At 36.6% G+C, this 25848-nt stretch overlaps 1 protein-coding gene across 1 annotated transcript in view; it reads left to right on the top strand.

Moving 5' to 3' along the window:
• Nucleotides 1–25848, top strand: part of LOC139720209 (uncharacterized) — a 92038-nt gene that overhangs the window by 16728 nt on the left and 49462 nt on the right. Inside the window, exons 6-17 of the mRNA XM_071631571.1 lie at nt 729–842; nt 1415–1666; nt 3157–3345; nt 6128–6309; nt 7119–7299; nt 10653–10775; nt 11809–11940; nt 13110–13358; nt 13545–13670; nt 14130–14246; nt 14540–14662; nt 19947–20066. Of these exons, the coding sequence (XP_071487672.1) occupies nt 729–842; nt 1415–1666; nt 3157–3345; nt 6128–6309; nt 7119–7299; nt 10653–10775; nt 11809–11940; nt 13110–13358; nt 13545–13670; nt 14130–14246; nt 14540–14662; nt 19947–20066 (1908 nt within the window). The remainder of the gene's footprint in view (nt 1–728; nt 843–1414; nt 1667–3156; nt 3346–6127; nt 6310–7118; nt 7300–10652; nt 10776–11808; nt 11941–13109; nt 13359–13544; nt 13671–14129; nt 14247–14539; nt 14663–19946; nt 20067–25848) is intronic.

Here is a 25848-nt window from a genome sequence, read left to right as displayed (position 1 = left end):
ATCTCACAGACGTAACATGATTTTGTGAACTATGTTAATGTAGTAGGGCTATAACGTTTACCTTCAATTTTTGATGAGTTGTACAACACACACTCAGACAAAGACACACACACACACACACCCAAGATGGCAGGGTTTATTTTCGTTTAGATTTTAAACTTACTCAAATACTCATATATTTTATGAATGATTAAAAAAATCAAGGTATAAAGAGTCCCACCTTTATTTCTTTTCTATATTTTGCAGTTATATATCGTTTTTACTTGAGGCTTGAAAGATACGATTTCATGTTGAAAAGAAATCAAAGACAACACATCTGATTTTTACCTGCTACATTTGCCATCTTGAAATGTGATTTCATAATGTCTCGAACCGTTGATACTCGCCTTAGAAGTTGTGGTGTGAATTATTCAGTCAGTTCCTGAATTCCGTTCCTCCTTTATTGAACATTTCAATTAATCAATGAAGAACCAAATGGAAACAATTCCAAGACATGTATTACGACTTCCTTATGTCATAAACATAACTGTTAGCAGATAAAACATCGGAGAAGAATCTTAACCTCATGTTGAGACAAAGCAAGTATGATCTTATGGTAATCATTTTCATTGTTATAATTATGTTTTAGTGTTGTTATTATCATTATCATTATTAATATTATGTTATTAGTATTATCATTGTTATTATTATCATTACTGTTATTATTATTATTACTATCATTTTATTAGGTGTGGTAAACGGCGATCCAGAGGATGACTTCCAGTTCAGGAATGGGACTACTCTGTTACCAGCGCCTAGATCTAATCTGACAGAAGCAGAGATTTTTGAATTTGGACAGTCATGTGAGTATATCCTCTAGAAGGCTCTGTCTTAACATGAATGTGTATGCGTGGGTTTTTGTTTGTTGGTTGGTTTGTTAATACGTTTGTTCTTTAGTTAGTCCATTTCATATGCCCTTTTTCCTTTATTTGTTTCTTCTATAGTAACTACATGTACGTATCTGTAGCTCTTTCAAGTTCGAAGTGCGGTATCCACTTTGTCACTTGATATGTCGCCGTTAATGAAAGCTTTCTATACTCCACAAAACTCCGCTTTTGATATAAAACCATATTCATAGGACAACTTTATAAATCGTGTGTTCTAAAAAATCTCCGTTCCCATACATGATGTCTGTCACGGTTCGAAGGAAACTTTCTAATTGTTTCCTGTGCTACCCCAAGAACACTCATCATTCCATGAACCTTTAAGATTGAAATGAATCATTAGCAAAATAATTACTACACTGTACTTTTATAGCAGCCGAGATGCTTGTTCAACTCGCTGTATCATACAGACATATTTTAACATGTTTGTCGATGTAGAAAAATGATTTCTGTGAAGATCACCCCCGCACTTTGTTCGTATATCATTTCAGGGTTGATTGATCCATCTGAGTCACTGTTTGACTATGGAAGTGGTTCCTGGAGTGATTACAATGACCCGGACTTCAGGCCGCCTTTCTTGGACGAACTGTTGACGGCAGCAGATCCAGCCACGAGGGCAGCAGCTCTGGAGGCGTGTGGTGACGATAGGGAGTGTCTGTTCGACTATCTTGCTGTTGGGCGCTCCTTTGGATTGAATACCATGGCAACTGCAGAAGTAAACGAGATAAATCAACAGCGTCTAGGTGAGAATGGAGTTATTTTAGAGAAAGAACTACTTTATTGGCCAGTTCTTGCCCGTTAGTAATACAGAGTCCCTAAAATCGAGATCAGATATGTAGATAGGAGGAAACCCATGTTTTTCTTTTCTTCCATACTCTATGACTTGCTAACATGCGGGATTGTGAATACTGATGATTAATTATTTTGTAAATACGCACAATGATACGTGGAACACGTTCTGCTCAGTTATAATAGTAATTTGCCATTGATGTTGAGGCTGAAATCACTAAATGTCTCATAGAAGAAATCCACCCATGAAATTGATAAACTTCAAAAGAAAGAGAAAAATATTCTCTCACAATCTTTATATGTTTAATGAATATCAAATTCGGAGAAATTGTTATTTTTAGTTTATACAAGTAATAGCCTGTTCTCATACCAATATACATCACAGTTAACATTTTTGTTCTTTTTTATTTTGGGTGGTTTTAAGACAAGTTTTATATCTATACAGCTGGAATAATGACATTTTTGTCATTTTTGTATACGAAAGGATTAAGAAGTTGTGAGAGCATGACATAGTCAACTTGATGATTTGAATATTTAGCAGGACTGGTAAAGAAACATTTTTTTCGAAAAAAAAATAGAATTTCAAAATATCATAATTATCTTCCTAATTCCTTCCTAGTATCGCTTATAGTGCCCGATGTTAAGTTTTAACGGCGCGTTTCGATTATGGATCATAACCTTTGATCCATATGTCCCTTTGTGACAAAACTTTGCTTGTAAATGTCCCTTAGGGAGTTGAAGTTCACTACAAAGTCGTCAAAGCTCAGAGGCGGGGTCAGTGAACTTCCGGGAGTTAGAAAAAAACATTAATGTCTTCTACGCGAATGAGCGAGACATATTTTTGGTACTTGTCAGTTCTAAAAACTTCTACACACACGTTCAACTATAGAAAGACAATGCACTTTGAAATTTGGTGTAAGTCATGGCCAGGAGGTGTGCTCAACTTTTGCTCAATTTGATAATCCATTTATTGTTGCTGCTATGGAATTTTACATCTTTTGTTTTTGTTGTTGTTCCGTCCATTGCACCGAACAGAGCTTGGGAAGATTAAGCGATTGAATAGACCCAATACCTTAGAGCCTCTTTTCTCATTGCACATTTTTCCAGAGTGTGTTTCATTCTACTTGTTTAGAATTGACAGGAGAGTCAATTCGAATCGAGTTAGATATTATTTCAAAGCTGAATGTCCACCCTTTTAGAGTTTGTCCATTAATCCCTGTCCTGCATCTTTTTGTTGGTTTTGTAATGCAGAGTGACATGCCATCGTGAGACGACAAGGGCAAAGGTAACTTTGCCTTGTGTGTGTGTGTGTATGTGTGTGTGTGTTTCTGAGTGTGTTTCTGTCCCTATGTTTTCAATCTTAAATGTTTACGAAATCCACAACATTGAATGGCTCCCATGAATGCCACCACATCGATTCTTGTTGTCTTTGCTTTGTCCTCAGAAAATTTTCCGCCAGAAATCATCAGTATCATAGAGATCGGGGATACCAACGCTCTCATGGAAAATAACACCCTTTATGTCATCGTGGGTGAAACATACACCCTCAAATTTACGGCAACTGATCCCAACAATGACACGGTGGCATTTTCGCTCGACGAAACAGTACCTCAAAATTCTTCCATCGACAATAGTAAGGAATAGTGATATAAAGCAGACGCAAGCCCATATTAACGTGGATTTTCAATTCTGTAGCGGTATGTTATTAAAGAACAAAACAACTTTTTTATGCCACCACCCGCACATATAATACAGTATAGTATGTGTCTGGGTATTGCTACGGATCACTATGAGGTCGGATGCCCGGCGGTCGGTTTGTCCGTTGCAAAATTTTATGGCTCAAACTTCTCTCTCATTTTTCGAGCAATTGACACAAAATTTGGCGTATGTGACCTCTATCAGAGGTAAATAGGCAAGACACATTTTCGTCCGGATGAGGTAATGCGTTACTATGGTAACAACTACTTTTCATAAGAATAATACAAGATGTTCTGGCTTGAAATTCTCTTTCATTTCTTTGAGCAACTGAACTTAAATGTGGTATGTTGACTGACCGCTGTCATATGAAGATGTGAAAGACACCCTTTTTTATCAGTATTGCCTAATGCGCTACCACAGCATCGGCAAATTTTCGTAGAAATCACAAAATGATGTGGAGTGAAGTACATTCAGTTTGAAAGCAGTTCAGCTGAAATTTGGCACATGCAATCAGTGAAATGCGTCGTTGTCTAAGCTACCTTTTTTCTTATTATGAAATGTGTTCTCACGGCAACAGCAGTACTTGTATATAAATCATAAGAAAAAAGATATGCCAGTTGGACTAACTCCCTCAGTTTTTTGAGCAATTGACCCTAAATTCAGCATGTGTGACCGCTATTATAGGTAAAGACCATTTTTTCGTCAGGATCGGGTAATATATTGCCGTGGCAAGGGCAAACTTTCATTAAAAAATACTCAAAATTAGTAATTACTCTCTCAATTTTAATGCGATACACCTGAGATGTGCACATGCAATCAACAAAATATCTAGTTGTGCAAGACATATTCTTTTGTTAGTGTTCATAAATCGGTTGACACGCCAAGAGTATTTTTTTTTTATAAAGCATACAAAAATATGAAGATTCATCTACGTAACTTTGCCAGTTTTTGAGCATTTGCCATGACATTTGACACATGTGACCACTACAGCCATGTAAATGTGCGAACTTCATTTCTTTGCCACTGATGGACAATGTGTTGCCATAGGAACATGTTTGTATTTTTTTTAATTAGCATTTTGCATACAATTTGGCGTAAGCGATCACTGTCATATGCAGATATGGAATCTTCACATTGTTCCATTGTCAGAAATCTGTTGTTATGGTCGAATCATTTTTCTTTTATAGGAAGGTATGCAAGTTATCAGTGGATTTAGCTACCCCTCACAGTTTTGAGCATTTAAAGGCATTCATTTCCATTTGCAGATGAAACAAACACGCAGCTTTGATGCTTCTTTAATGGTTGTAAAACGTGACTTAGGGACAGAAACAACCAATGCAAAAATGTTGCTCAGTGTAAGCAATGATAAGGATTGTTCAATATACAAAATGTGAACAATAAATGAGGTAATTTTTTTTAGAATAAACCGTCTACAATTATGGTTTATTGGGAAAAAAATAGTTATAGTTTTACACTATTAAAATGCCCCATCTATTCGATTCATCATGTCATTGTTTACAAAGTACAAGCCCTGCACTAGTTTACTATTGAGCTCTGTTTTCTTGTAATTATCTTCCTTTTCAAAGGCAATAAATGGTTTTACAAAGTCGCAGACACATTTTCACAAAACGTGCAAAATTATGACTTTTTAAACAAAATTGTATGACATTTTTACCCCATTACCAGTTTCATAGATTTACATTCAATTGGTAGATACAAAAGTGATAAAAAACGAGTAAATGTTGAATACTTTAAACAAAAATTAAGAATCAAATGATTATGATGTTATTTTATATATTTTTCATTGATTTATTTTTATTCTTTTTTGGCACAGGTGAATTTCAAGAATTAGTTGTTGTTTGTGTGTGTGTGTGTGTGTGTGTGCGTTTGCGTGTGTATGTGTGTAAATTTGGGGTCACGAAAACTGCCTACATGAGAAACCTGAACATAGAATTCACCATATTAAGCACCGACGTTGAACTGGTTGATGTTGTTTATTGGCACTCATATACAGTGTAATGTTAAGATTTTGATAGAGAATTTCGTGAAAAACAAACATGAACAAATAATACGAATTATGATTTTCATAGATGACTTCTGTGACCTTCGAAATATTACGTCTTGGTACATGGATAGCTATTTTTCGTGTCTTATTACAATAATAACTGCCCTTCATTCAAGTATTTTGCGATGAAGCTGTGGTTTCATTGCAATAGGTATCAAACCTGACCATTCTCAATGTTAATTAACGAAAATGGAGAATGAATGTGAGTCCGTTTTTATACGACAGGAACCTTAGGTCATATAGGGAATCTTTTTTCTTTGCCCAGAGTTGGGGGTAGTGTGATACTTTGAAAATTATGATTGATTTTTTTTTCACTTACTTTTGAAGGGACTTACGAAATATCAAGTTTCTACATCTATGTTCAACAAATAACTATTTCTTATTGTCAAAATAAGCATGTCACAAGTTGGGTAGCTTACTTATGATATTACCCATAATATCACGGTTATGTTTCTTCAGGCAATACGGTGGTTATGCTCTTGGACTAGGCGAAATCATTGCCTAATGTTCGACACGAGTATCTTTAGTTTTATTTAGTTTTTCGTAGTTTCGTAGTTTTTCGTAATTTGTTAATCAATATCACATAATATCGACATTCAATTTCATGCACTTTTTATAACATCATGCATGTGTTTGTTTATTCCCCCGGAAGATGGTCTCTTCGTATGGACTCCAATGAATACTGACCTAGTAAGTATTGACGTGGTAGTCAGCGACGGCTCTGTCCAGACCTCTGAATCCCTTCTGGTGAAGATCTGCTTATGCAAAAATAATGGAACCTGCAACTTCCAAAGCGAAGTCGACGGGGGCAATTTACTTCAAGATAGATCAACGGTGAGAATAGAGACCTGTTGAAAATCATGTACACTTTGAGTTCAAATTATATCCAACATTGTCATGTTTGTAACTCGGTTTTTTTTTCTTGGTCCTATGTGGAAGGGGAATCCTATAGGCCATATTTCCGTGACGAGCAAAACTTTAAATAGATGATACTAATTTTACCATGAGGCAGAACACTGGGAGAGGTTATGATCATAATTAGAATATGCAATAAATGCAGTAAAAATTGCATATGAAAGTGCAGTGATGTGCAAAAATAAGGAAAGAAAAGAATGAATATAAGAACAGATCCCAATTATTGTGTGCCACTGAAATTGTGATTTTCATTTTTAGATTACCATGTTAGACTCGTTAACAAAATACAAGCTTTTTGAACCCCAACACATACTTTGTGGCTTACCTTGAACTAAAATATCGCAATGACTCTAACAAAAACTGTATAAAACCGTTATCAATATGATAAAAGGAATGAATATCGTCTAAAGTATTTTTTTTTATTTTGAACGATTATGTCTTTGCTCAAGTGAAGAAAAGCTGAAATGCTCAGTGGAAAGTCTGGATGATTTCAAAATCTTTTTAAGTAAGGAAATCCTTGTAACTTCCATTTAAAAAAGGCATACACTTGCGAAATGCGCGATACACAAAGACACCGAAGAAAGCATTCGTCTGAGAAGGTGAGCGTAACAGTAAAGTACTTAGTATATGTAATTGTTGAAAGTTATTGAAGGAAAAGTTTGTGTTTTGGGTTATTTGTTTGGTTATTTTTCTTCTTTTTTTTCATTTAATGGCTCTTACCTTTGTAGGTTGTAATGTGCGACTGCACCGAGGGGTACGATGGAGACCACTGCGAAATGGATGAGGACTCTTGTGCTGGAGATCCGTGCTACCTAGGCATCATTTGCTTCGATGATCCGCCACCAGCCACTCAGCCGAGATGTGGTGACTGTCCACCGCATTTAGCGGGAGACGGGTTTGTGTGCTACGGTAAGACTGTAAGAACTAAAAAAAAAAAAAAAAACATTATTAACAAAATGCAGTATTTACAGACACACATCTCTATCTCTCTCTCTCTCTCTCTCTCTCTCTCTCTCTCTATCCCTCTGTGTCTTTCAATTTTTTTCTATATATATATGTATATATATATATATATAATATATATATATATGTCTATTTGTATGTGTATCCCTATCACTCTCAAGTAATATATCATAATTTATTTGAAACAAAGATCGCCCTAGTTAATTACATTATTTTTTTTCTGTTTGGATTTAATGAGTAATACATCCTTTTAAAGCTTAAAGTCTGTTCTTTCAGAATCTGCTTTAACTAAACAATCCATGCAGCCGATATTGTTGTTAGTATTGTGATGCATGGTTACATTTGTATGTGTATAATAGGCCTATATATGTATATATGTGTGTGTGTGTGTATGTGTATAATTACACATGAATATAGAATAGGTCTATATATTATGAAGAGTTTGTTCGCAAAAACCAAAAAGTCCATATATGCCAAATGGAGTTATTTGCGATTAAAGGTCAAGAAAAATAAAGAGAATAATAAGAAAATGTTTACTTCTTTTGACCATAACTTCAAAAATGTACCTTTTTATGTAGTGACCAATATATCATTTAAAAGGTATTATTTTGTACTTTATGACAGAGGCCGTACTTCAAAATCTTCAAAAATGGACTTATCGGTTTTTGCGAACAAACTCTTCATATATATATGTATATATGTATATATATATATATATATATATATATATATATATATATACATATATATATATATATATATATATATACATACATGTTATATCTATTCATTTGTTTTTATATTCATGCATATATTAATTACCCTGTATCACAAAACCAACAAAAGTTACCGGACATGGATTTTTAGGTAAGAGTAGATTCTGAAGAAGCAGACTTTCAGCTTTAAAATGATGTGTTATTCGATCAAAATAGACTCTCCTAACCTACCCTAATATTGGAAAGAAAGCACACACTCTGGACAGTGTGAACCGAGAAAAGAGGCTCTAAAGTGCAGGGTAGAAAGTTAGGCGTTTGATCTTTCCCAAGCCGTGCTATCTGTGCGATGAATGGAACAAAAAAAGAAAGAAAAACGACAACAACAGGATGTTAACTATTGGAGCAACAACAATGTAGGTTTTATCAGAATAAGCTGAATATTATCAGATTTTACTTCATTAACACATTTGTCAAAGAATAATGCTGACTTTCAAAGTAGTTGCATTATTCTTAGTTAAGTTATTGGAATTGGAAGTGAAGAGTATGGACAAGGACTTTTTGTTGGCTTTGTTAAACACGTTCACACATATGATATATGAGTATCTGAATATAAGAACGACCCAAGTCCATGGAAGACCATTTCGAGTAAACTTAAAAAAAGCTTCCTATCTTTTTTATTTGTCCAATGGTATTCTATTTAAGTGTGATGGGAAGGCAACATTGTATATACAAATTAGAACATATATCATTATGACAATTAACATTTACATTAATTGTGGAGAGGCCATTTTGTGTGATGGACTTGGGTCGTTCTTTGAATCATATACATGATATTCTGCTATAGAGATGAGAGAAGGACGAGAGAGGGCGCTATAATATGAATGTAAGAATGACCCAAGTCCTTCATTTTTACATTCATATTAGATTTAACTCATTCATTTGAGGCACTTCCGGGGATAATTAAGCTATATCATTTATACACAAGATGAGTCCTTGCATGAGCTACAATTTCCCATGTCAAACTGAATTTGGCCAAAAAATTGGACTTGGGTCGTTTTTATATTCAGGTCTTCATAATTATAATCTTTGTGACCGTGCATCAGGAAACAAACAAAAAGTCGCACCCTTTGATTTTACGTGAGGACTCAAGAAGGTGGAATCGGTGAACCCAGTCAATTTTTAGTTTTCCATATTTTCTGAAAGAACTATTCGTCTTCTACATTATTCTTGAGTTTGGGATCATAAATTTAATGGGAAAATGGGTTTTCAGCAATTTTGCATATAACCTCTTTTTTTTCGGGTAGAGTATTGTGATCAGGTTTTTCGTACAGGCCCCTGTTATTTCTTGAAAATCCTTTGCACCATCTTCACTTTCAACTCTGATGACTTTTAAAAAGATAATGCTACTGCTCTGAAAGTTAACATTTATCATGGTCAGAATGTGCTAATAGACCATGTCCACTTTCAGCTTAATCTGATAATCCTTTATCTGTTGGTTCTAAGGTTGTTAACTTCATGTTTTGTCCCATTCATGGCACAGGTAGCAAGGCTTTGTAAAGATTAAGCACTTGAATAGACCCTGTACGTCAGAGCCTCTTTTCTCATTATTTTTACACTTTCCAGAATCCATTTGAATTGGGTTTTATATCATTGTCGAGCCCACCGGAGGTGTGGTGAGACTAAGGGATCGCCTGCGGCGTCTGTCCGTCCGTCGTCCGTCCATCCGTCTGTCCGTAACGCTACAAAAGCATGAATAACTCTCTACTGAGGATTTCAATTTCACTCAAACTTGGGGGGAAGAGTGGTTATACAAAGTTACACATTTTACCAATCATGAAGGGCACCTCAAGGTCAAAGGTCACAGGCAGAGGTCAATGAACTTTAGGGCCCAATGTTAAATTTTTAAGGCGCGTTTCGTTTATGGCTCGTAACTTTTGATGTATCTGTCTGTTTGTGACCAAACTTAGATGGTAGATGTCCCTTGGGAAGTTGAAGGTTACCACAAGGTCAAAGGTCACAGACAGGGGTCAACAAACTTTTAGGGCCGAATGTTAAGTTTTTATGGCACGTTTTGATTATGGCTCATTACTTTTGATCCCTTTGTCCGTTTGTAACCAAACTTGGACGGTAGATGTCCCTTGGGGAATTAAAGGTCATCACAAGGTCAAAGGTCACAGAAAGGGGTCAGCAAATTTCAGGGTCCATTAAGTTTTTATGGCGCGTTTCGATTATGGCTCATAACTTTTGATCCCTTTGTCCGTTTGTGACCAAACTTGGATGGTAAATGTCCCTTAAGGAGTTGAAGGTCACCATAAGGTCAAAGGTCATGGGCGGGTCAATGAACTTCTGGGAGGTAGAAAAATATTAATTTCTTGTTACGCGAATGGGCGAGACACAATTTGGCACTTGCCTTGTTTTAAAGCTTAGAGGCTTCTCTTTCAGAATCTGCCGTGTTTGGCAACTTTTTGTTTGATTTGTGGTGCATGGTCACGTCGGGAAACATAAAGGAAATCATTGTCATTATGTCTTTATTTTGAGGCTATTTTCTTTGTTTTCTTTTTTTCTTAACTATTTCTGTAACAGACGTCAACGAATGCGCCGAGATGTTGGATGATTGTGAACAGGAGTGTCACAATACCCAAGGCTCTTACACCTGCTCGTGTTTAAGTGGATACACACTCAGCCTTGATATGAGGAGTTGCTTAGGTAATGTGTGTATATGTATATATATATATATATATATATATATATATGTATATGTATGTATATATATATATATACATACATATCATTCTATGTGTTTTTTAATGGAAAAAATAATGAAACTGTGAAAAGGATTCGAAAGTCGCTGAAGGCTGAGCCGAGAAAATCGAATTTGAAGTCAGATCATCGAAATCGGTCTTAAACATCGACTTTGTGTTTTTGACATAATTTTGTTGTTTAAGGTTTTGTCTATCATCTGAAATTTAGAAGCGAAATGATCAAAGGAAAGCCAAGAAATTAGCGTTTATTCTGGGCCGTGACTTCAGGTTTCAACGGAGCAGAAACATGACCGGAGATTTTGATTTTACAAACTGGACTCCGCCCCTAGCAACGTGGGGTGATCTTTTTGGTTAGGCGTTTGGTTGATGCTAACCGAGAGTAAAGTTCGCACAATGCCCAGTCGACAGCATTTGTTCGTGCATGATTGCGCGTTCGCTTATTTCTTTCCTTTTTGACCGTGCTTGCGTGGTTTTTTTTTTCGTGCTACGGATCGTACAAGCTGTTAAAATGCTATGCTACACAGTATTGCATTGCTATTGAATGTCGGCGTGATGTGAATGTCATTCTCTTCCCCTAGCATGGAGAATGCTATCTTTTATACAGCCATTTATCCAATTTAACCTAGTTCAAAGAAAGTGAACATGCAACACATTGGTGACAAACCTTTAATTTCAATATTTTGTAAATTATGTGTAACTGTCATCACACATTGTCAAGACATTGTACTATAGACCTATAGGGAAAACCATCCCTTTAATATGGCGGAGGCATACCAATCGCCGTTGCGACATTTCTAGTTTTCGTTTTTCTAAGCGGGCCAAAAATAATAACACACTCTTCAAAGCACGAGAGAGAAAATAAAAAAGAACATGGAAATATAGATGGTTCATGTGTATCGTACAACCTACAACCAACCAGGGATTTGTGTCGAATTATGAGTATTTTATTCAGTGGTTTCTATATCATATTTACGCAGACATAGACGAATGTTCGAGGGATACACACACTTGTGCAGACAACAGCGTATGTATAAATACCGATGGAAGCTTTAACTGTACTTGTGAACCCGGGTTCATGCCTGTCGTCGGTGAGGGGAATCGGTGCGATGGTAAGAGACGAGATTGCATCTCGTGTGCGGCTTTACGCTAGTGACAATATATGATTAATCAGCATTCACAACAAAGATATTTTCATATGAGCTGTCGTTTTCACTGATATCTGTTTTTCTATCTTTATACTTTAAAACACATGAACACGGCTGTTCCTATTGTTGACACACAATTACGTAGGCAACATACAATGTACTGTGGGATTTGAATTCCTGATATTTTGCGAAAGAAGACAAACTTGTTTTGGTGTTGTTGTTGTTTTTTTTGTAATTAATGCAGCTGTGCGTGATAAATAGTTATGAAGATCTCCTTGGGGATCCCGTTAAGTTCCCTGTGAGGATTACGTTTATGAATTAATTTCAGTCTGATGGCCTGCATTTTCCTCTTATACACCAGACAAAAATGAGGAGCATTTCCCGTTGTTCTTCGACCTGACTGTTTATCAATTATATTGCATATTATTTCACATTCATTTCTCAGTGAATGTATATTACATAGGAAACTCGTCTAGTAAAATGGAATCCTCTTTCTTTTCTCTTTGTGGCAATGTTACCGTTAAAGGAAATGTAAACGTGAAGAAATGTAACAATTAAAGAATTCAATCCGCAGACTTTGCTCAATTTGTTAAAAAAAAAAAGTTGACGAGATGAATTATGCATTAATGCAATGATTATTCAAACACTCCTGTTTGAAGAAAAAAAAAAACACGTTAGATTTCTTATTTTGTCTCTCTCTTTTACCTTACTTTAATCTTGAGATATCGATGAGTGCCTGAACCCTGATCAGTGTGACACTTACGCTCTCTGCGAGAACGTGTTGGGTTCGTTCACATGTACCTGCCGTGGAGGCTTTTTCGGCGATGGATTTACTTGCCTAGGTAAAGTTCTGCTTCAATAACGTCGCATGGAACTATGAGTAGGCCTATATACCCCCCCCCCCCCATGAAGACAAGCTTTACATCGCTTATGATATCGCCATTATGATATGCAGCCCAACATTTTTATGATATGTTTAGAGTGATTTTTGCTGAATATTGATATGACGAGCAGGCCAGCTGCTCTTAGCGATAGTTATTGCAATAATTATGATGCAATATTCATAGTAGTAGTCTTTCGGGTCTTATCAAAAAAGCCAAAAGAAATTTCTTTCAGAAATAATTTTCTTTCAGATGAGGATGAGTGTCGAAACCCAACTCTGAACAGATGCGACGAGCAGGCTACATGTCAGAACGGACTCGGCTACTTCTCCTGCTTTTGCAACGACGGCTGGACAGGAGATGGACTCACCTGTAGTAACATCAACGAGTGTGAAAACGGAACTAATAACTGCAGTCCCTTCGCTGACTGTGTCGACTCTCCAGGGAGCTACAAGTGTCTGTGCCTAGACGGGTATCGGGGAACTGGTGTTGTGTGCTTCGGTAGGTTTGTTCGTTTTATTGTTGTTGTTTTAATTGTTGTGATTATTATCATTATTATCATTATTACCATTATTACTATCATTGTTGTTGCCATATAAACAGTTGTAAGATACATGTTATGATGTAGATATGCGCTTATAATTCTAATTATGCGTAATTGTATTGTTATTTTTGAATTATTTCCAGATGTCGACGAGTGTGATGAATCCTCAGATAACTGCACCTTTGGTTCACGTTGTGTAAATACAGACGGGAGCTTTGAATGTCCCTGTTTGGACGGATTCAACAGGACTGTTAATGGCCTTTGTGAAGGTACGCAAAATAATATTGCAATTTTTTTTTTTCATTGAGAGTTCAGTATCACACACGTCAACAATCATGAACATTATCAGGTGAAATAGGCCCAACAGGTGTGGAAGGGATTAGCAATAGTGATATTGTAAAAGTTACGATAATGTTCGCAACTTGGTGAGAGGATGAAAAAAAAAATGCTCAAGACCGAGCCAAGAGAAAAAAAAGTAGATCGAAATGCTTTAATCGTCATAAAGTGATACACATAAATGTATATAATCTATATATGAATATATACGACATCAACGGGCTCATATCCTCTTAATCCCACTATTCTGTAGCTCTCTTTGCTTGTATATGTGAGACTTTATCATTGTATTTCAGGTTTTGTTTTTGTTTTTCTTTGTGTTTGTATGTACTAACAAAGTACATTGGCCATAAACTTAAATGTACGCTTAATAACCCTATATTTTGGTGCAGACATAGACGAATGCAGTATGGACCCATGCTCCCAAAACGCAGGTTGCACAAATTTCAATGGATCTTTCGGCTGCAAATGTCGCCAGTTCTATCAAGGAAATGGATTTGCATGTGAAGGTAACCTTTTGTTTAAGCTAATTTTTGTGAGTAACGTAAACGATTGGCAGGCACAAATATACTCGAGAATATTATTATCTACTATCGTACACAGCGGCATAAAAAAAAAAACATGTTTGAACCTTACTGTTTAACAGCGTGTTCATATTTACCTACGTTTAAACAAGAAGACCGAGTGATTGAGACAAAATATCCGTCTTATTCATGTGTGCTTTGAGTGAACGATTTCTGAACACATACTTTCATTATTACAATCCTAATAATTTTGATTGGTTGAAACAATTTCTGTATAGACATCGACGAATGTTTGTTGCAACTGGATGACTGTGTGCAGGGTTGCGTTAACAGTGAAACGGGTTACACGTGCACATGTGGAGAAGGATTTGAGCTGGACTCGGACAACAAAAGTTGCAGCGGTATCTATAAATAATTCTGTGTAAACAATATATATATATATATACAGTATGTCCCCCCCCCCAAAAAAAAAAAAAAAAATACAATGGGGCCTTCCGCAATGATATATTTAAAAACATTCCATCAATCTTAATACACATTCAGGGTATGGAACTGTAACTCATAGCCCACATCTTTAAAAAAAAACAACAACAACATTCGATTTGCTTCCGTGGTCAAAGAGAAATACGGAATTTTGTAGAGGATGTCGTCAATCTCTTCCGTCCAAATTCTGTCTATCATTCACACACACGAGCATTGAATTGCTTAAAGTGGAAGAATCAGACTCATGACATGCTTTACAACAATCCACATTTCTCTGTGACCGCTTAACCAAATTGAATGGGGTTTTCTGCAAAATAGAGCGAAAATGTTATATTTTAAGTCTCTGAAATAGCATATCAAAGAATTAATCATATTGGGTTTCATCAATGCGAAAATCTGATTGTAATTTTGGGGGGACATACTGCAGTAAGTCGCCCCAAAAATTACAATTAGATTTTCGAATTGATAACACCCAATATGATCGACCTTTCTAAGTGCTACTTCAGGGTCTTGAAATAAAACATCTTAGCTCTATTTTGCAGAAAACCCCATTCAATTTGGTTAAGCGGTCATGGTGACATGTGGATTGTTGTAAAGCATGTCATGAGTCTGATTCGTCCAATTTTAGCAATTCAGTGCTCTTGAGTGTGATAAAGAGACAAAATTTGGACGGAAGAGATTCCCGACAATTTCTACAGAATTCCTCATTTCTCTTTGACCACTGAAGCAAATCGAATGGGGTTTGAAGATGTGGGCAATGAGTTATAATTTCATACCATGAATTTGTATTTAGATTGATTCACTATTTTTTAAGATATCATTGCGGAGGGTCCCGTTGTATTTTTTTTTTTTGGGGGGGGGGGGAGGACATACTATATATATATATATATATATATATATATATATATATATTTATAAACATATATACATAATAATCATATATATATATGTGACCGTGCATCACAAAACGAACAAAAAGTCGCACACACTGATTTTGCGTGAGGACTGAAAATAAGTGAAATGGGTCAACCTAGCCGATCTTGACTTTTTTATATTTTCTGAAAGAGCAAGTCCTCTTTTACATAATGCTAAATTTTGGGATCATAAAACGAGCTGGAAAGTGTGTTTTTTAGCAGTTTATCTTGAACATTTTTGGTAGAATAGTGTGATTGGGTGTGTCTTTAGAGTCCCTTTTTAATTTGTGAAAAAAACCTTGTACACACTCTTAACTTTCAACTCTAATAATTTTTGAAAGGACAATGCCACTGCTTTGAAAGTTGGCATTGATTATGGACAGAATGTGTTAATTGGGCATGCTTAATTTCAGTTTAATCTAATAGTCTCTTCATTGTTGCTACTCGGGTGGTTTACTTCCTGCTTTTTGTCCCATTCATCGCACAGCCAGCACGGTTTGGTAAAGATTAAGCGCTTGAATAGACACTGTACTTCATAGAGCCTCTTTTCTCAGTTCACACTTTTCCTGAGTTTGTGCTGACTTTTCAATCTTTAGATAGGTTAGGAGAGTCAATTTGATTTGAATTATACATCATTTTAAAGCTTAAAGTCTTCTTTTAGAATATGGTCTTAACTAAATATTCATGTTTGGCGACTTTTTGTTTGTTTTGTGGTGCAGGGTCACATATATGGGACCCTGCACCACAAAACTAACAAAAAGGCGCCAAACATGGATTTTTAGTTAAGGGTAGATCCTGTAAGAGCAGACTATATGCTTTAAAGGATGCATAACTCCATTTAAATGGATTCTCCTAACCTATCTAAATAAAGCACACACTCAGGAAAAGTGTGAACTGAGAAAAGAGACTCTGAAGTATAGGCTCTATTCAAGCTCTTAATCTTTACTAAGCTGTGGTATCTGTGTGAAGGATGGCACAAAAAACATGATGTAAACTACCGCTGCAACAAGTATGAAGGGATTATCAGTAAAATGAAATTGAGCATGCTGTATTGAAATATTTTGTCCATGATTAATGTTAATTTTCAAAGTAGTGGCGTTATCCTCTCAAAAGTTAATAGAGTTGAAAGTAAAGAGTGTGTCAAGGATTTTCAAGAAATCAAATGGGGCCTCAAATACATACCTAATCACACTACAAAAAAAAAAAAAAAAAAACCGGTTGTGGAAAAACAGTTGAAAACCCACTTTCCCATTCAATTTATGGTCCCAAACTTAGAAATAATGTAGAAGAGGTACAGCTTTTTCTGAAAATGTAGAAAACTCAAAACTGACTAGGTTGATCCGATTCACCATTTTTAGACTTCATGTAAAATCAAGGGGTGCGACCTTTTGTTCGTTTTGTGATGCACAGTCATATACAGTATATAGCAATGATAAAGTCACAACAGAGGACTGCAGGGAATGCATTAATAGCCAATCTTGATTTGATGAATAATCCGAATTTTCGAGGATCCTTCCTCTTCTTCAGGGATGACAGTGCGAATATTCACAATGATTATTGGGAGTGAGGTGTTACTACCCTGCTAGCGCGCGCAATATGTGTAACCAAAATATGTGGTTACACATATTGCGCGCGCTAGCAGGGTAGTAACACCTCACTCTCAATAATCATTGTGAATATTCGCACTGTCATCCCTGAAGAAGAGGAAGGATCCTCGAAAATTCGGATTATTCATTAAATCAAGATTGGCTATTAATGCATTCCCTGCAGTCCTCTGCAGAACAACAACAATGTTATATATATATATATATATATATATACTCCTAGATGGGTCATTTGGAAGACATTTCCATTTGTTTTATATGCAAATTTATTCATACATGTTCAATGGCAGTTTACGCAATGGAGACACGAAAATTGTCTCCTTAATTACCAGTTGTCTCCCTAATGAAGACACTTCCCCCCAATATGTCTCCCTAAGGTGCCAACTAGGGATATATATATATATATATATATATATAATATATATATATACATATATATATATATATATATATACTAGGTGTTTCAAAAAACATTTTCCACTTTTGATCATAAATATTTCAAAAGCTATTCATTCGATAAAACTGTCATTGATATGAGTAATAGCTAGATAGTGTACAATTTGGTTGGAGGTGATTTGCACATGAAAGCATAAATTAGTTTCATTAAATCTAAGATTTATTTTGAAGTAAGGTTTCAGATTTTGGTCAAATTTTAACCCTCTGTACAAAAATTGAACTTCGCACAGGAACCAATGATGTGTATGTGAGTGTGTGCTGACAATGGCCCTGAACAATGGGCATGTATGCCTGAACCACCTGTTGACTAGGCGTCAGTCTGGCGCTCCCTGTCACATGAATGCTTAATCAATAATTCATGTGGATTGCCCTGGGCACTGCTAGTCTGAATTCATGCACGGTAAAGTGCTTGCAAACACCACATTTCATTCCAGCGGGCAATCATTTTCAAATTTTGCTTCACATATCACTAAATTTGGGATATAAATAAGCATAAATGATCTTAAGTTCCTCATTTTAGTACAGCTGTCTACTAATTAAATAGTCTGACAAATTTTTCGCTTTTTCAATAAAAAGAGATCATTTTTGGTAAAGAGTTCAGCAGCATTTATCATTGGGGCGATTTGTTTGAGAGTGGATTTATTTAAGGCTCCATATACACAAGTGTATATATACTATTATTGATTTTCTTTACTTCCTGTCACCACGTTTACGATAGAACAGAAGGTACTCATTGTAATCTTGTTTTTCAGAAGTAGGGAGAGCACTGACGCGACAGTGTCGACAGGCGTTTGACTTTACACAGATACTGCCAGAGGCTGAATAAAGACTAGCTGTGATAGTGGAATTTCTCATGTATGAATAATAAAGCATTCAAACCCTGGCCATTGTTCAGGACCATTGTCAGGGTGTTAACCACACACTCCCATACACACCCATTGACCCCTGTGCAAAGTGAAATTTTGTACAGAGGGTTGAAAATAGAGCAAAATCTGGAACCTAACTGTGAAATTAATCATGGATTTCATGAAACTTATTTATGCTTTCATATGTAAACTACCTTCAACCAAATTGTACACTATTCAGCTATCACTCATATCAATGACAGTGTTATCTGATATACAGTTTTTGAATTATTAAGAATCAAAAGTGGGAAATGTTTTTTGAGACACCTAGTATATATATATATATATATATATATATATATATACATAAGCATATAATAATCCATACATAATACAATGATCAATTTGCTTCTTAATTAATATTTGAGTATCAAATCTCCAAAAAAAATACACTTCGCCATATAAAAAAGGTAAAATTTTTCTTTTTCACAACTCATTTTCCTTAGATTTTTTTTTTGATTTCTCAAATGATGTATTACGTGATTGATTAATTTGGTACAAGAGAAGCAAAATGTAACCATTAACAGCAGAAAAAAACACCCCCACGCACACACACACACACACTGAAAGAATAAACAGTAATAAACAACAACTTCGCACCCTCTTCTTTTACTCAGCATTCTGTTTAGCATCTTTTTTTATGTGTGTGTTGTTTTTTGACACTACAGTTGCAGATTTTATACACTTTAATTTGCCTTGCATCAACAGTTCTGTCGAATGCAGCTTGTAGCAATACCAACCTATGCGGAGATAATACAGTCTGCGCGACTGTAGGCACAGAGGAACTGTGTTTCTGTAATCGCGCTGGTTTCACAGTGTTCAACAGTACGACATGCACGGGTACGTTTTCCCGAAACAATTGAGGACTTCATGGACATCACTTTGTTATGCACACTCTAGTTATTGCTTTTTTTTTTCTAATTCAATGAAGTCATTATAAAAATTTATAACAGATGTTATGAGTGGATACACCTCGTTTGCCTTTCATATCTTTTAATATAATGTAATGAGCGAAAGGTAACGACAGGGTAGAAGTTACATTATCAGTTACACATCGATTTATTTCATAGCTTGATACGTACTAGTATTGTCCTTGGTCAAGCGCTCACTTCACTCATTATTGTTCGTAATATTTTGCCATAATTTTGTGGATACTCACAACTTCGCATTATCTTATTGCTATTTTCTCCGAAGGAATGGACAAGAGAGAGCAGAGGGCAATCATGAAGCTTCACTTCAAATAACAAACTTTTTAGTTCTCAGGAAAGTTATGATTATAAGATTGTGTGGTGTCCCAGCTCTTCCTCTTCATGTCATGTGCAGATATCAACGAATGTGAAACGATGGATATGTGCGAGACAGCCTGTTTTAACACCGAAGGCTCATTCGTGTGTAACTGCTCCGAAGGCTTCATGCTGGAGTCAAACGAAAGAAACTGTACAGGTGAGTTGGTCAGGTAAAGGAAAGACACGTCGAAATATGAATAATCATGATTATGATAATGATGATAGTGCGGAGCGTGAGTGAGTAAGCATCAATGTAGTAGAAATACGTAAGTGAAAATACATTTGAGGAAAATGAAATGCAAACGCTTCGCAACAAGCGACAACTCCATTCTTCTTAAATCACGATTTTACGGTCCATTTTATCGACGTAGAAAACTAACCATGTAACGGTCAATCCTATATGGAATTCAATCAATGTCTGTTTTCTAGAAGGTTGAATTTTGATAAAATACCGGAAGAAAAAAGAAGAATAAAAATGATAGTTCACCACGCGCGTTGTAGAATCGGTGCGTTTTGAATCTTGCAAATCTTGGTGTGTTTTTTTTTTTCCAGTCATGCTCATACAATTTGAATAGCACACACACACACACATTGATTTTGATGTGAATATATCAAATACATTTTTTTTTCTTCCCGAATGTATCGGATATTACGTTAAGATAGTAGCAGCATTTTGGCCGTAAATAAGGACATTATGTGTGTGTGTGTGTGTGTGTGTGTGTCTGTCTGTCTGTCTGTCTGTCTGTCTGTAATCGATGGAGTTCCGCATTTTTCGAACAATGATTAAGAAATTTGAATTGCGCATGTGCCCGGGTGGAATATCTGCATGTCAATTCACGTCAAAAGCAACCACGTGTAGCTGGCAACGCAACGAAGAAAGGTCACATTTTATACCTGAGGTAACAATATATTTGTGTGTGTGTGTGTGAAACTCACGGTTGTAGAAAAGCTTTGCTGGTGTCGCCAGTGTCGCTGGAGGGGGCGTTGGTCAATAGACAAGAAGAAATAGTCCATGGGCCAAGACCCGGAAAATGGGTTATTGGTGCCACCTGAGGTGGCAAAACCTTTTTGGTGTCATTTTGTTTGTCGGACATAGATATGCTTATCAAGCTATGATAGCATTTTCCAAACGCGGTGCGCTTAGTCTTTATCTAGAACAATGTACCGTTATCATATGTAAAGTTCATAATAAAAGAGATTATCTACACGGTTTTTATACTACCCTCTCAACAAATACATCAGTTTTAAACAAAAAATCACTCTGTTCATTTACAACATTATATATCATAATGTATTGTAGTGTACCGGTACATTGTTTTTGCATTATCTTTCATTTGCTGGATGGAAATAAAGCGACATTGGCGTGGTATTAGCGTTTGCACCGGAAAATAATAAATAATTGAAAAATATGGTAAAATTTACGAAGAATTGCATTTTTGTTGTTGTTGTTTTTAGATAAAGGGATATACACTGTATTATAAGCTTTGGATATTCCCTTCGCCGTCTTGAATATTAGACTAAGCGCTGTGGACATCATAACCTTTGGATATTCCCTTCGCTGCCTTGAATAAAGACTAAGCGCACCGCGTTTATAACAGAACACCTGTGAACATACAGAAGACAGTGCTCTTCTTTGTATAGCGGTTAGTTTCGATTCGGAAGTATATGGATATAACAACGAGACCAAATTGGTTAAAAATTCATTTATTATGACTAAGCTACTCATTTGGAAATGCTATCATAGCATGATAAGCATATCCATGCCCGACAAACAATATGACACCAAAAAGGTTTTGCCACCTCAGGTGGTACCAATATCTGGCCTGGCCCATGGACTAAAAAGCAAGCCTAGCATGATGCCAATCGGGATTGCAATTCCTCGCCATCCTGATTATTTTCATGATAGTGGCGTTGGAGCGCTCTATATCTCTGCCCTCGCTTGGGGGTAATAGGTTGTGACGCGACGGTTTTCGACCAAGCTGTATCACAAAAATAGAAAAGCCGAAAAAATGCCTGCAACAAGTCCAATATTTCACACTTATCTAGTAAACGCCAAGAATATGAGATACATGTTGGCAAAGCCCTATAACTTCCAATCAGAAAAAAACAAACAAACAAAAACTTGATCAACTTCAGGCATTCCGTGAACTCCTTCAAAATAAACTGTGGTTCATTGTCGGTCACGGAAATCCATGCTGCGCGAAAATTCTATCTAGTCGCGATGTGATCACTTGCGATGTCGCTGATCAGAGGATTTCAGCTTCTGGCCATCGCATAGTTACATCTACAACGACTATAGAAACGTTTTCCAGGCGGTAGAGGTCCACGCAGGTCCACATAGGTCTGTTCCATGGAGCGCAAGGCATGGAGCCGGCGATGGCTGGAGAGGCAGAGGGAGGAGTTGGCATCTCAGCTTGGGAGGCCGGGCAGCTTCGAACAAGTGTCTTAGCATCGACATCGAACCTCGGCCACCAAACTTTCGTGCCTAGGGCTTGCTTCAATCTCGCTATGCCCTGATGCGCCTCGTTTGTTATGTCTAACGATTGTTTGCACAGTTTGTTTGTTTGTTCATTTCCATCTGAAACGATGACTGCATAGCCCATATTCAGCTACGCTAAGCTGGTGTTCCATGGGGTCCAGCTGGATGTGTGGTGGGACCACTTCACCGGGTTGAACACCCTGCTCTTTGCGATGAATGAATAAAGCGGGATCTTTTACGTGCATGTCACGGGACCTCCAGTTTATGTCCTATCCGAGGGACAGGCTGTTTTGCCTCTTGCTAGAGGGACGGTATGATTACGCACAACATTGCTCATTCCAAGGGTGTGATTTCACGGAGCACGCGAACGATTTGCGAAGGACGCGAATGACAAAATCCAACACTCGGAAAAGTTTTTCTCCGAATGTGTTCCGACAATAAAGCCAAAAAACTATTCTTGCGCAACTTATGCGAAGTTCCTACGACGTATGTGCGAATGTCGTGTGTATCATTGCTTAAGTACAGCATGTTAGGTACACGAAGAACACGCGACGGAAATGCGAACAAAGAAAAATTTCAATAATCATGGGAGAAAATGTACCCAAGGAGAGGTAGAAGCTTCCTTGAGTTGAATTTTTTTTTTCTTTCCTGTATTTCTCCTTTCTTTTTCTCTCATTTCACTATTGTGTGTGTTCCAACAGTTTTTTTTTTCCTAGGACTTTTCTCCCCTAGTAAAGCATTTGATTTTTTTTTTCAGTTTCGTCAACATAATCTTTAGTGTCAAATATAATTTTGGCATACTTCAGATTCTGCGATTTTTTTTTCTAAATCAAACATTTCTTACTCTTTGCTAGTCTTTAATTTCTTTTTTTACTTTATAGTTGTTAATGATTGTTTGATGTAAGATGTATGCTACGATTTTTATTTGTAGAAAACGTATAGGTCATACATCCCCCAAACGTGCGCTAAACGTTCACGAGAATGTCTCAAAAGGTACGCGAACAGTTTGCAATTGCATGAAATGATCGGAAAAACTTCGCAGAATTCGCGTAACATACGCGAGACATTCTCCAAAGTTTCGGAGACTGTTTGAGGCTTCAGGGTGGGATTTCACGGAGCACGCGAACGATTTGCGAAGGACGCGAATGGCAAAATCCAGCATTCGCATTTTGGTCTGCAAAAGATCGCCAAACGAACGTGAGGGTTCGGAAGCGTCGTCAATTGTTCGCGAATGTCGTTTTTACTTCGGCGAGAATTTCAAAAAAGTTTGAAATTTTCTGCGAACCTTTTCCGCACACTTGGTCGTGATTTGCTCGTGAATTGTTCTCGAAAGTGTCTTTAAAGCCTCGTCATATGCGCAAGACCTTCGCAAGACACGCGCGATGTTCGCAAAATGTTCGTGAAACCCCAAACAGACTCCGAAACTTTGGAGAATGTCTCGCGTATGTTACGCGAAATCTGCGAAGTTTTTCCGATCATTTTACGACGTAATCGCAAACTGTTCGCGTACCTTTTGAGACATTCTCGCGAACGTTTAGCGCACGTTTGGGGATGTATGACCTATACGTTTTCTACAAATAAAAATCGTAGCATACACCTAAACATCAAACAATTATTAACAACTATAGTAACAAAAGAAATTAAAGACTAGCAAAGAGAAAGAAATGTTTGATGTACAAAAAAAAATCGCAGAATACAGTTCAAATTAATCTAAAGTATGTAAAATTTCATTTAAAGTATAGAGATTATGTGTTGGAAGAACTGCAAAAAAAAAAAAAGATCATATGCTTTACTAGTGGAGATACGTCCTAGGAAAAAAAATGTAGGCAAGCACACAATAGAAAAATGAGAGAAAAAGAAAGGAGAAATAGAGGAAAGAAAAAAATTCAACTCAAGACAGCTTCCACCTCTCCTTGGGTACAATTTTTCTCCAATGATTATTGAAAATTTTTCGTTGTTCGCATTTCCGTCGCGTGTTCTTCGTGTACGTAACATGATGTACTTTAGCAATGATACACACGACATTCGCACATACGTCGTGGAAACTTCGCACAAATTGCGCAAGAATAGTTTTCGGCTTCATTGTCGGAAAACATTCGGAGAAAAAGTTTTCCGAATGCTGGATTTTGTCATTCGCGTCCTTCGCAAATCGTTCGCGTGCTCCGTGAAATCCTACCCTAAGGGTGGGATTTTACGGAGCATGACAATATCCAACATTCGGAAAAGTTTTTCTCCAAATGTGTTCCGACAATGAAGCCGAAAACTATTCTTGCGCAATTTGTGCGACGTTTCCACGACGTATGTGCGAATGTCGTGTTTATTATTGCTAAAGTACAGCATGTTACGTACACGAAGAACACGCGACGGAAATGCGAACAACGAAAAATGTTCAATAATCATGGGAGAAAATGTACCAAAGGAGAGGTGGAAGCTGTCTTCAGTTGATTTTTTTCCGTCTATTTCTCCTTTCTTTTTCTCTCATTTCTCTATCGTGTGCTTGCCTACATTTTTTTCCTAGGACCTCCACTAGTAAAGCATTTGATTTTTTTGCAGTTCCTCCAACACATAATCTCTATAGTTCAAATGAAATTTTACACACTTTAGATTAATTTTAAGTGTATTCTGCGATTTTTTTCTTTGTATATCAAACATTTAATTTTAGTTGGTCAAGACAAACATATCCGTCCTCCGTGTAAAATTATATGCCTATGAACTCGGGAATCTACAGTTTTACAAGCTTTAAAGCTTTTATGTAGGCCCCATCATATTTCTTATACTTACTAGTGACATTTTCACAGGATATGACCATGTACATTTGTGTCAAGTATATTTTCTTTTTCTTTTTCTTCTACAATCAAAAGACATGATTGTATATATTTTGTATTCTTGTCTTGTTGTAGATAATTTTGTAATCTCATCATTGAGAAAATGGAAATATGAAATAAATTTGAACTGAATTTGAACTGAATTTCTTTCTCTTTGCTAGTCTTTAATTTCTTTTGTTACTATAGTTGTTAATACATGTTTGATGTTTAGATGTATGCTACGATTTTTATTTGTAGACAGCATATAGGTCATACATCCCCCAAACGTGCGCTAAACGTTCGCGAGAATGTCTCAAAAGGTACGCGAACAGTTTGCGATTACGTCGTAAAATAATCGGAAAAACTTCGCAGATTTCGCGTAACGTACGCGAGACATTCTCCAAAGTTTCGGAGTCTGTTTGGGGTTTCACGAACATTTTGCGAACATCGCGCGTGTCTTGCGAAGGTCTTGCGCATATGACGAGGCTTTAAAGACACTTTCGAGAACAATTCACGAGCAAATTACGACCAAGCGTGCGGAAGAGGTTCGCAAAAAATTTCAAACTTTTTTGAAATTCTCGCCGGAGTAAAAAGGACATTTGCGAACAATTGACGACGCTTCCGAACCCTCACATTCGTTTGGCGATCTTTTGCAG

Source organism: Diadema antillarum, unplaced genomic scaffold (assembly GCF_040938485.1).
Source record: "Diadema antillarum isolate AM-2024a unplaced genomic scaffold, OU_Dant_1.0 scf00000123, whole genome shotgun sequence".
Taxonomy (NCBI): Eukaryota; Metazoa; Echinodermata; class Echinoidea; order Diadematoida; family Diadematidae; genus Diadema; species Diadema antillarum.
Note: the sequence above shows the minus strand (reverse complement) of the source record. Positions and strands in the feature narration are given on the sequence as shown.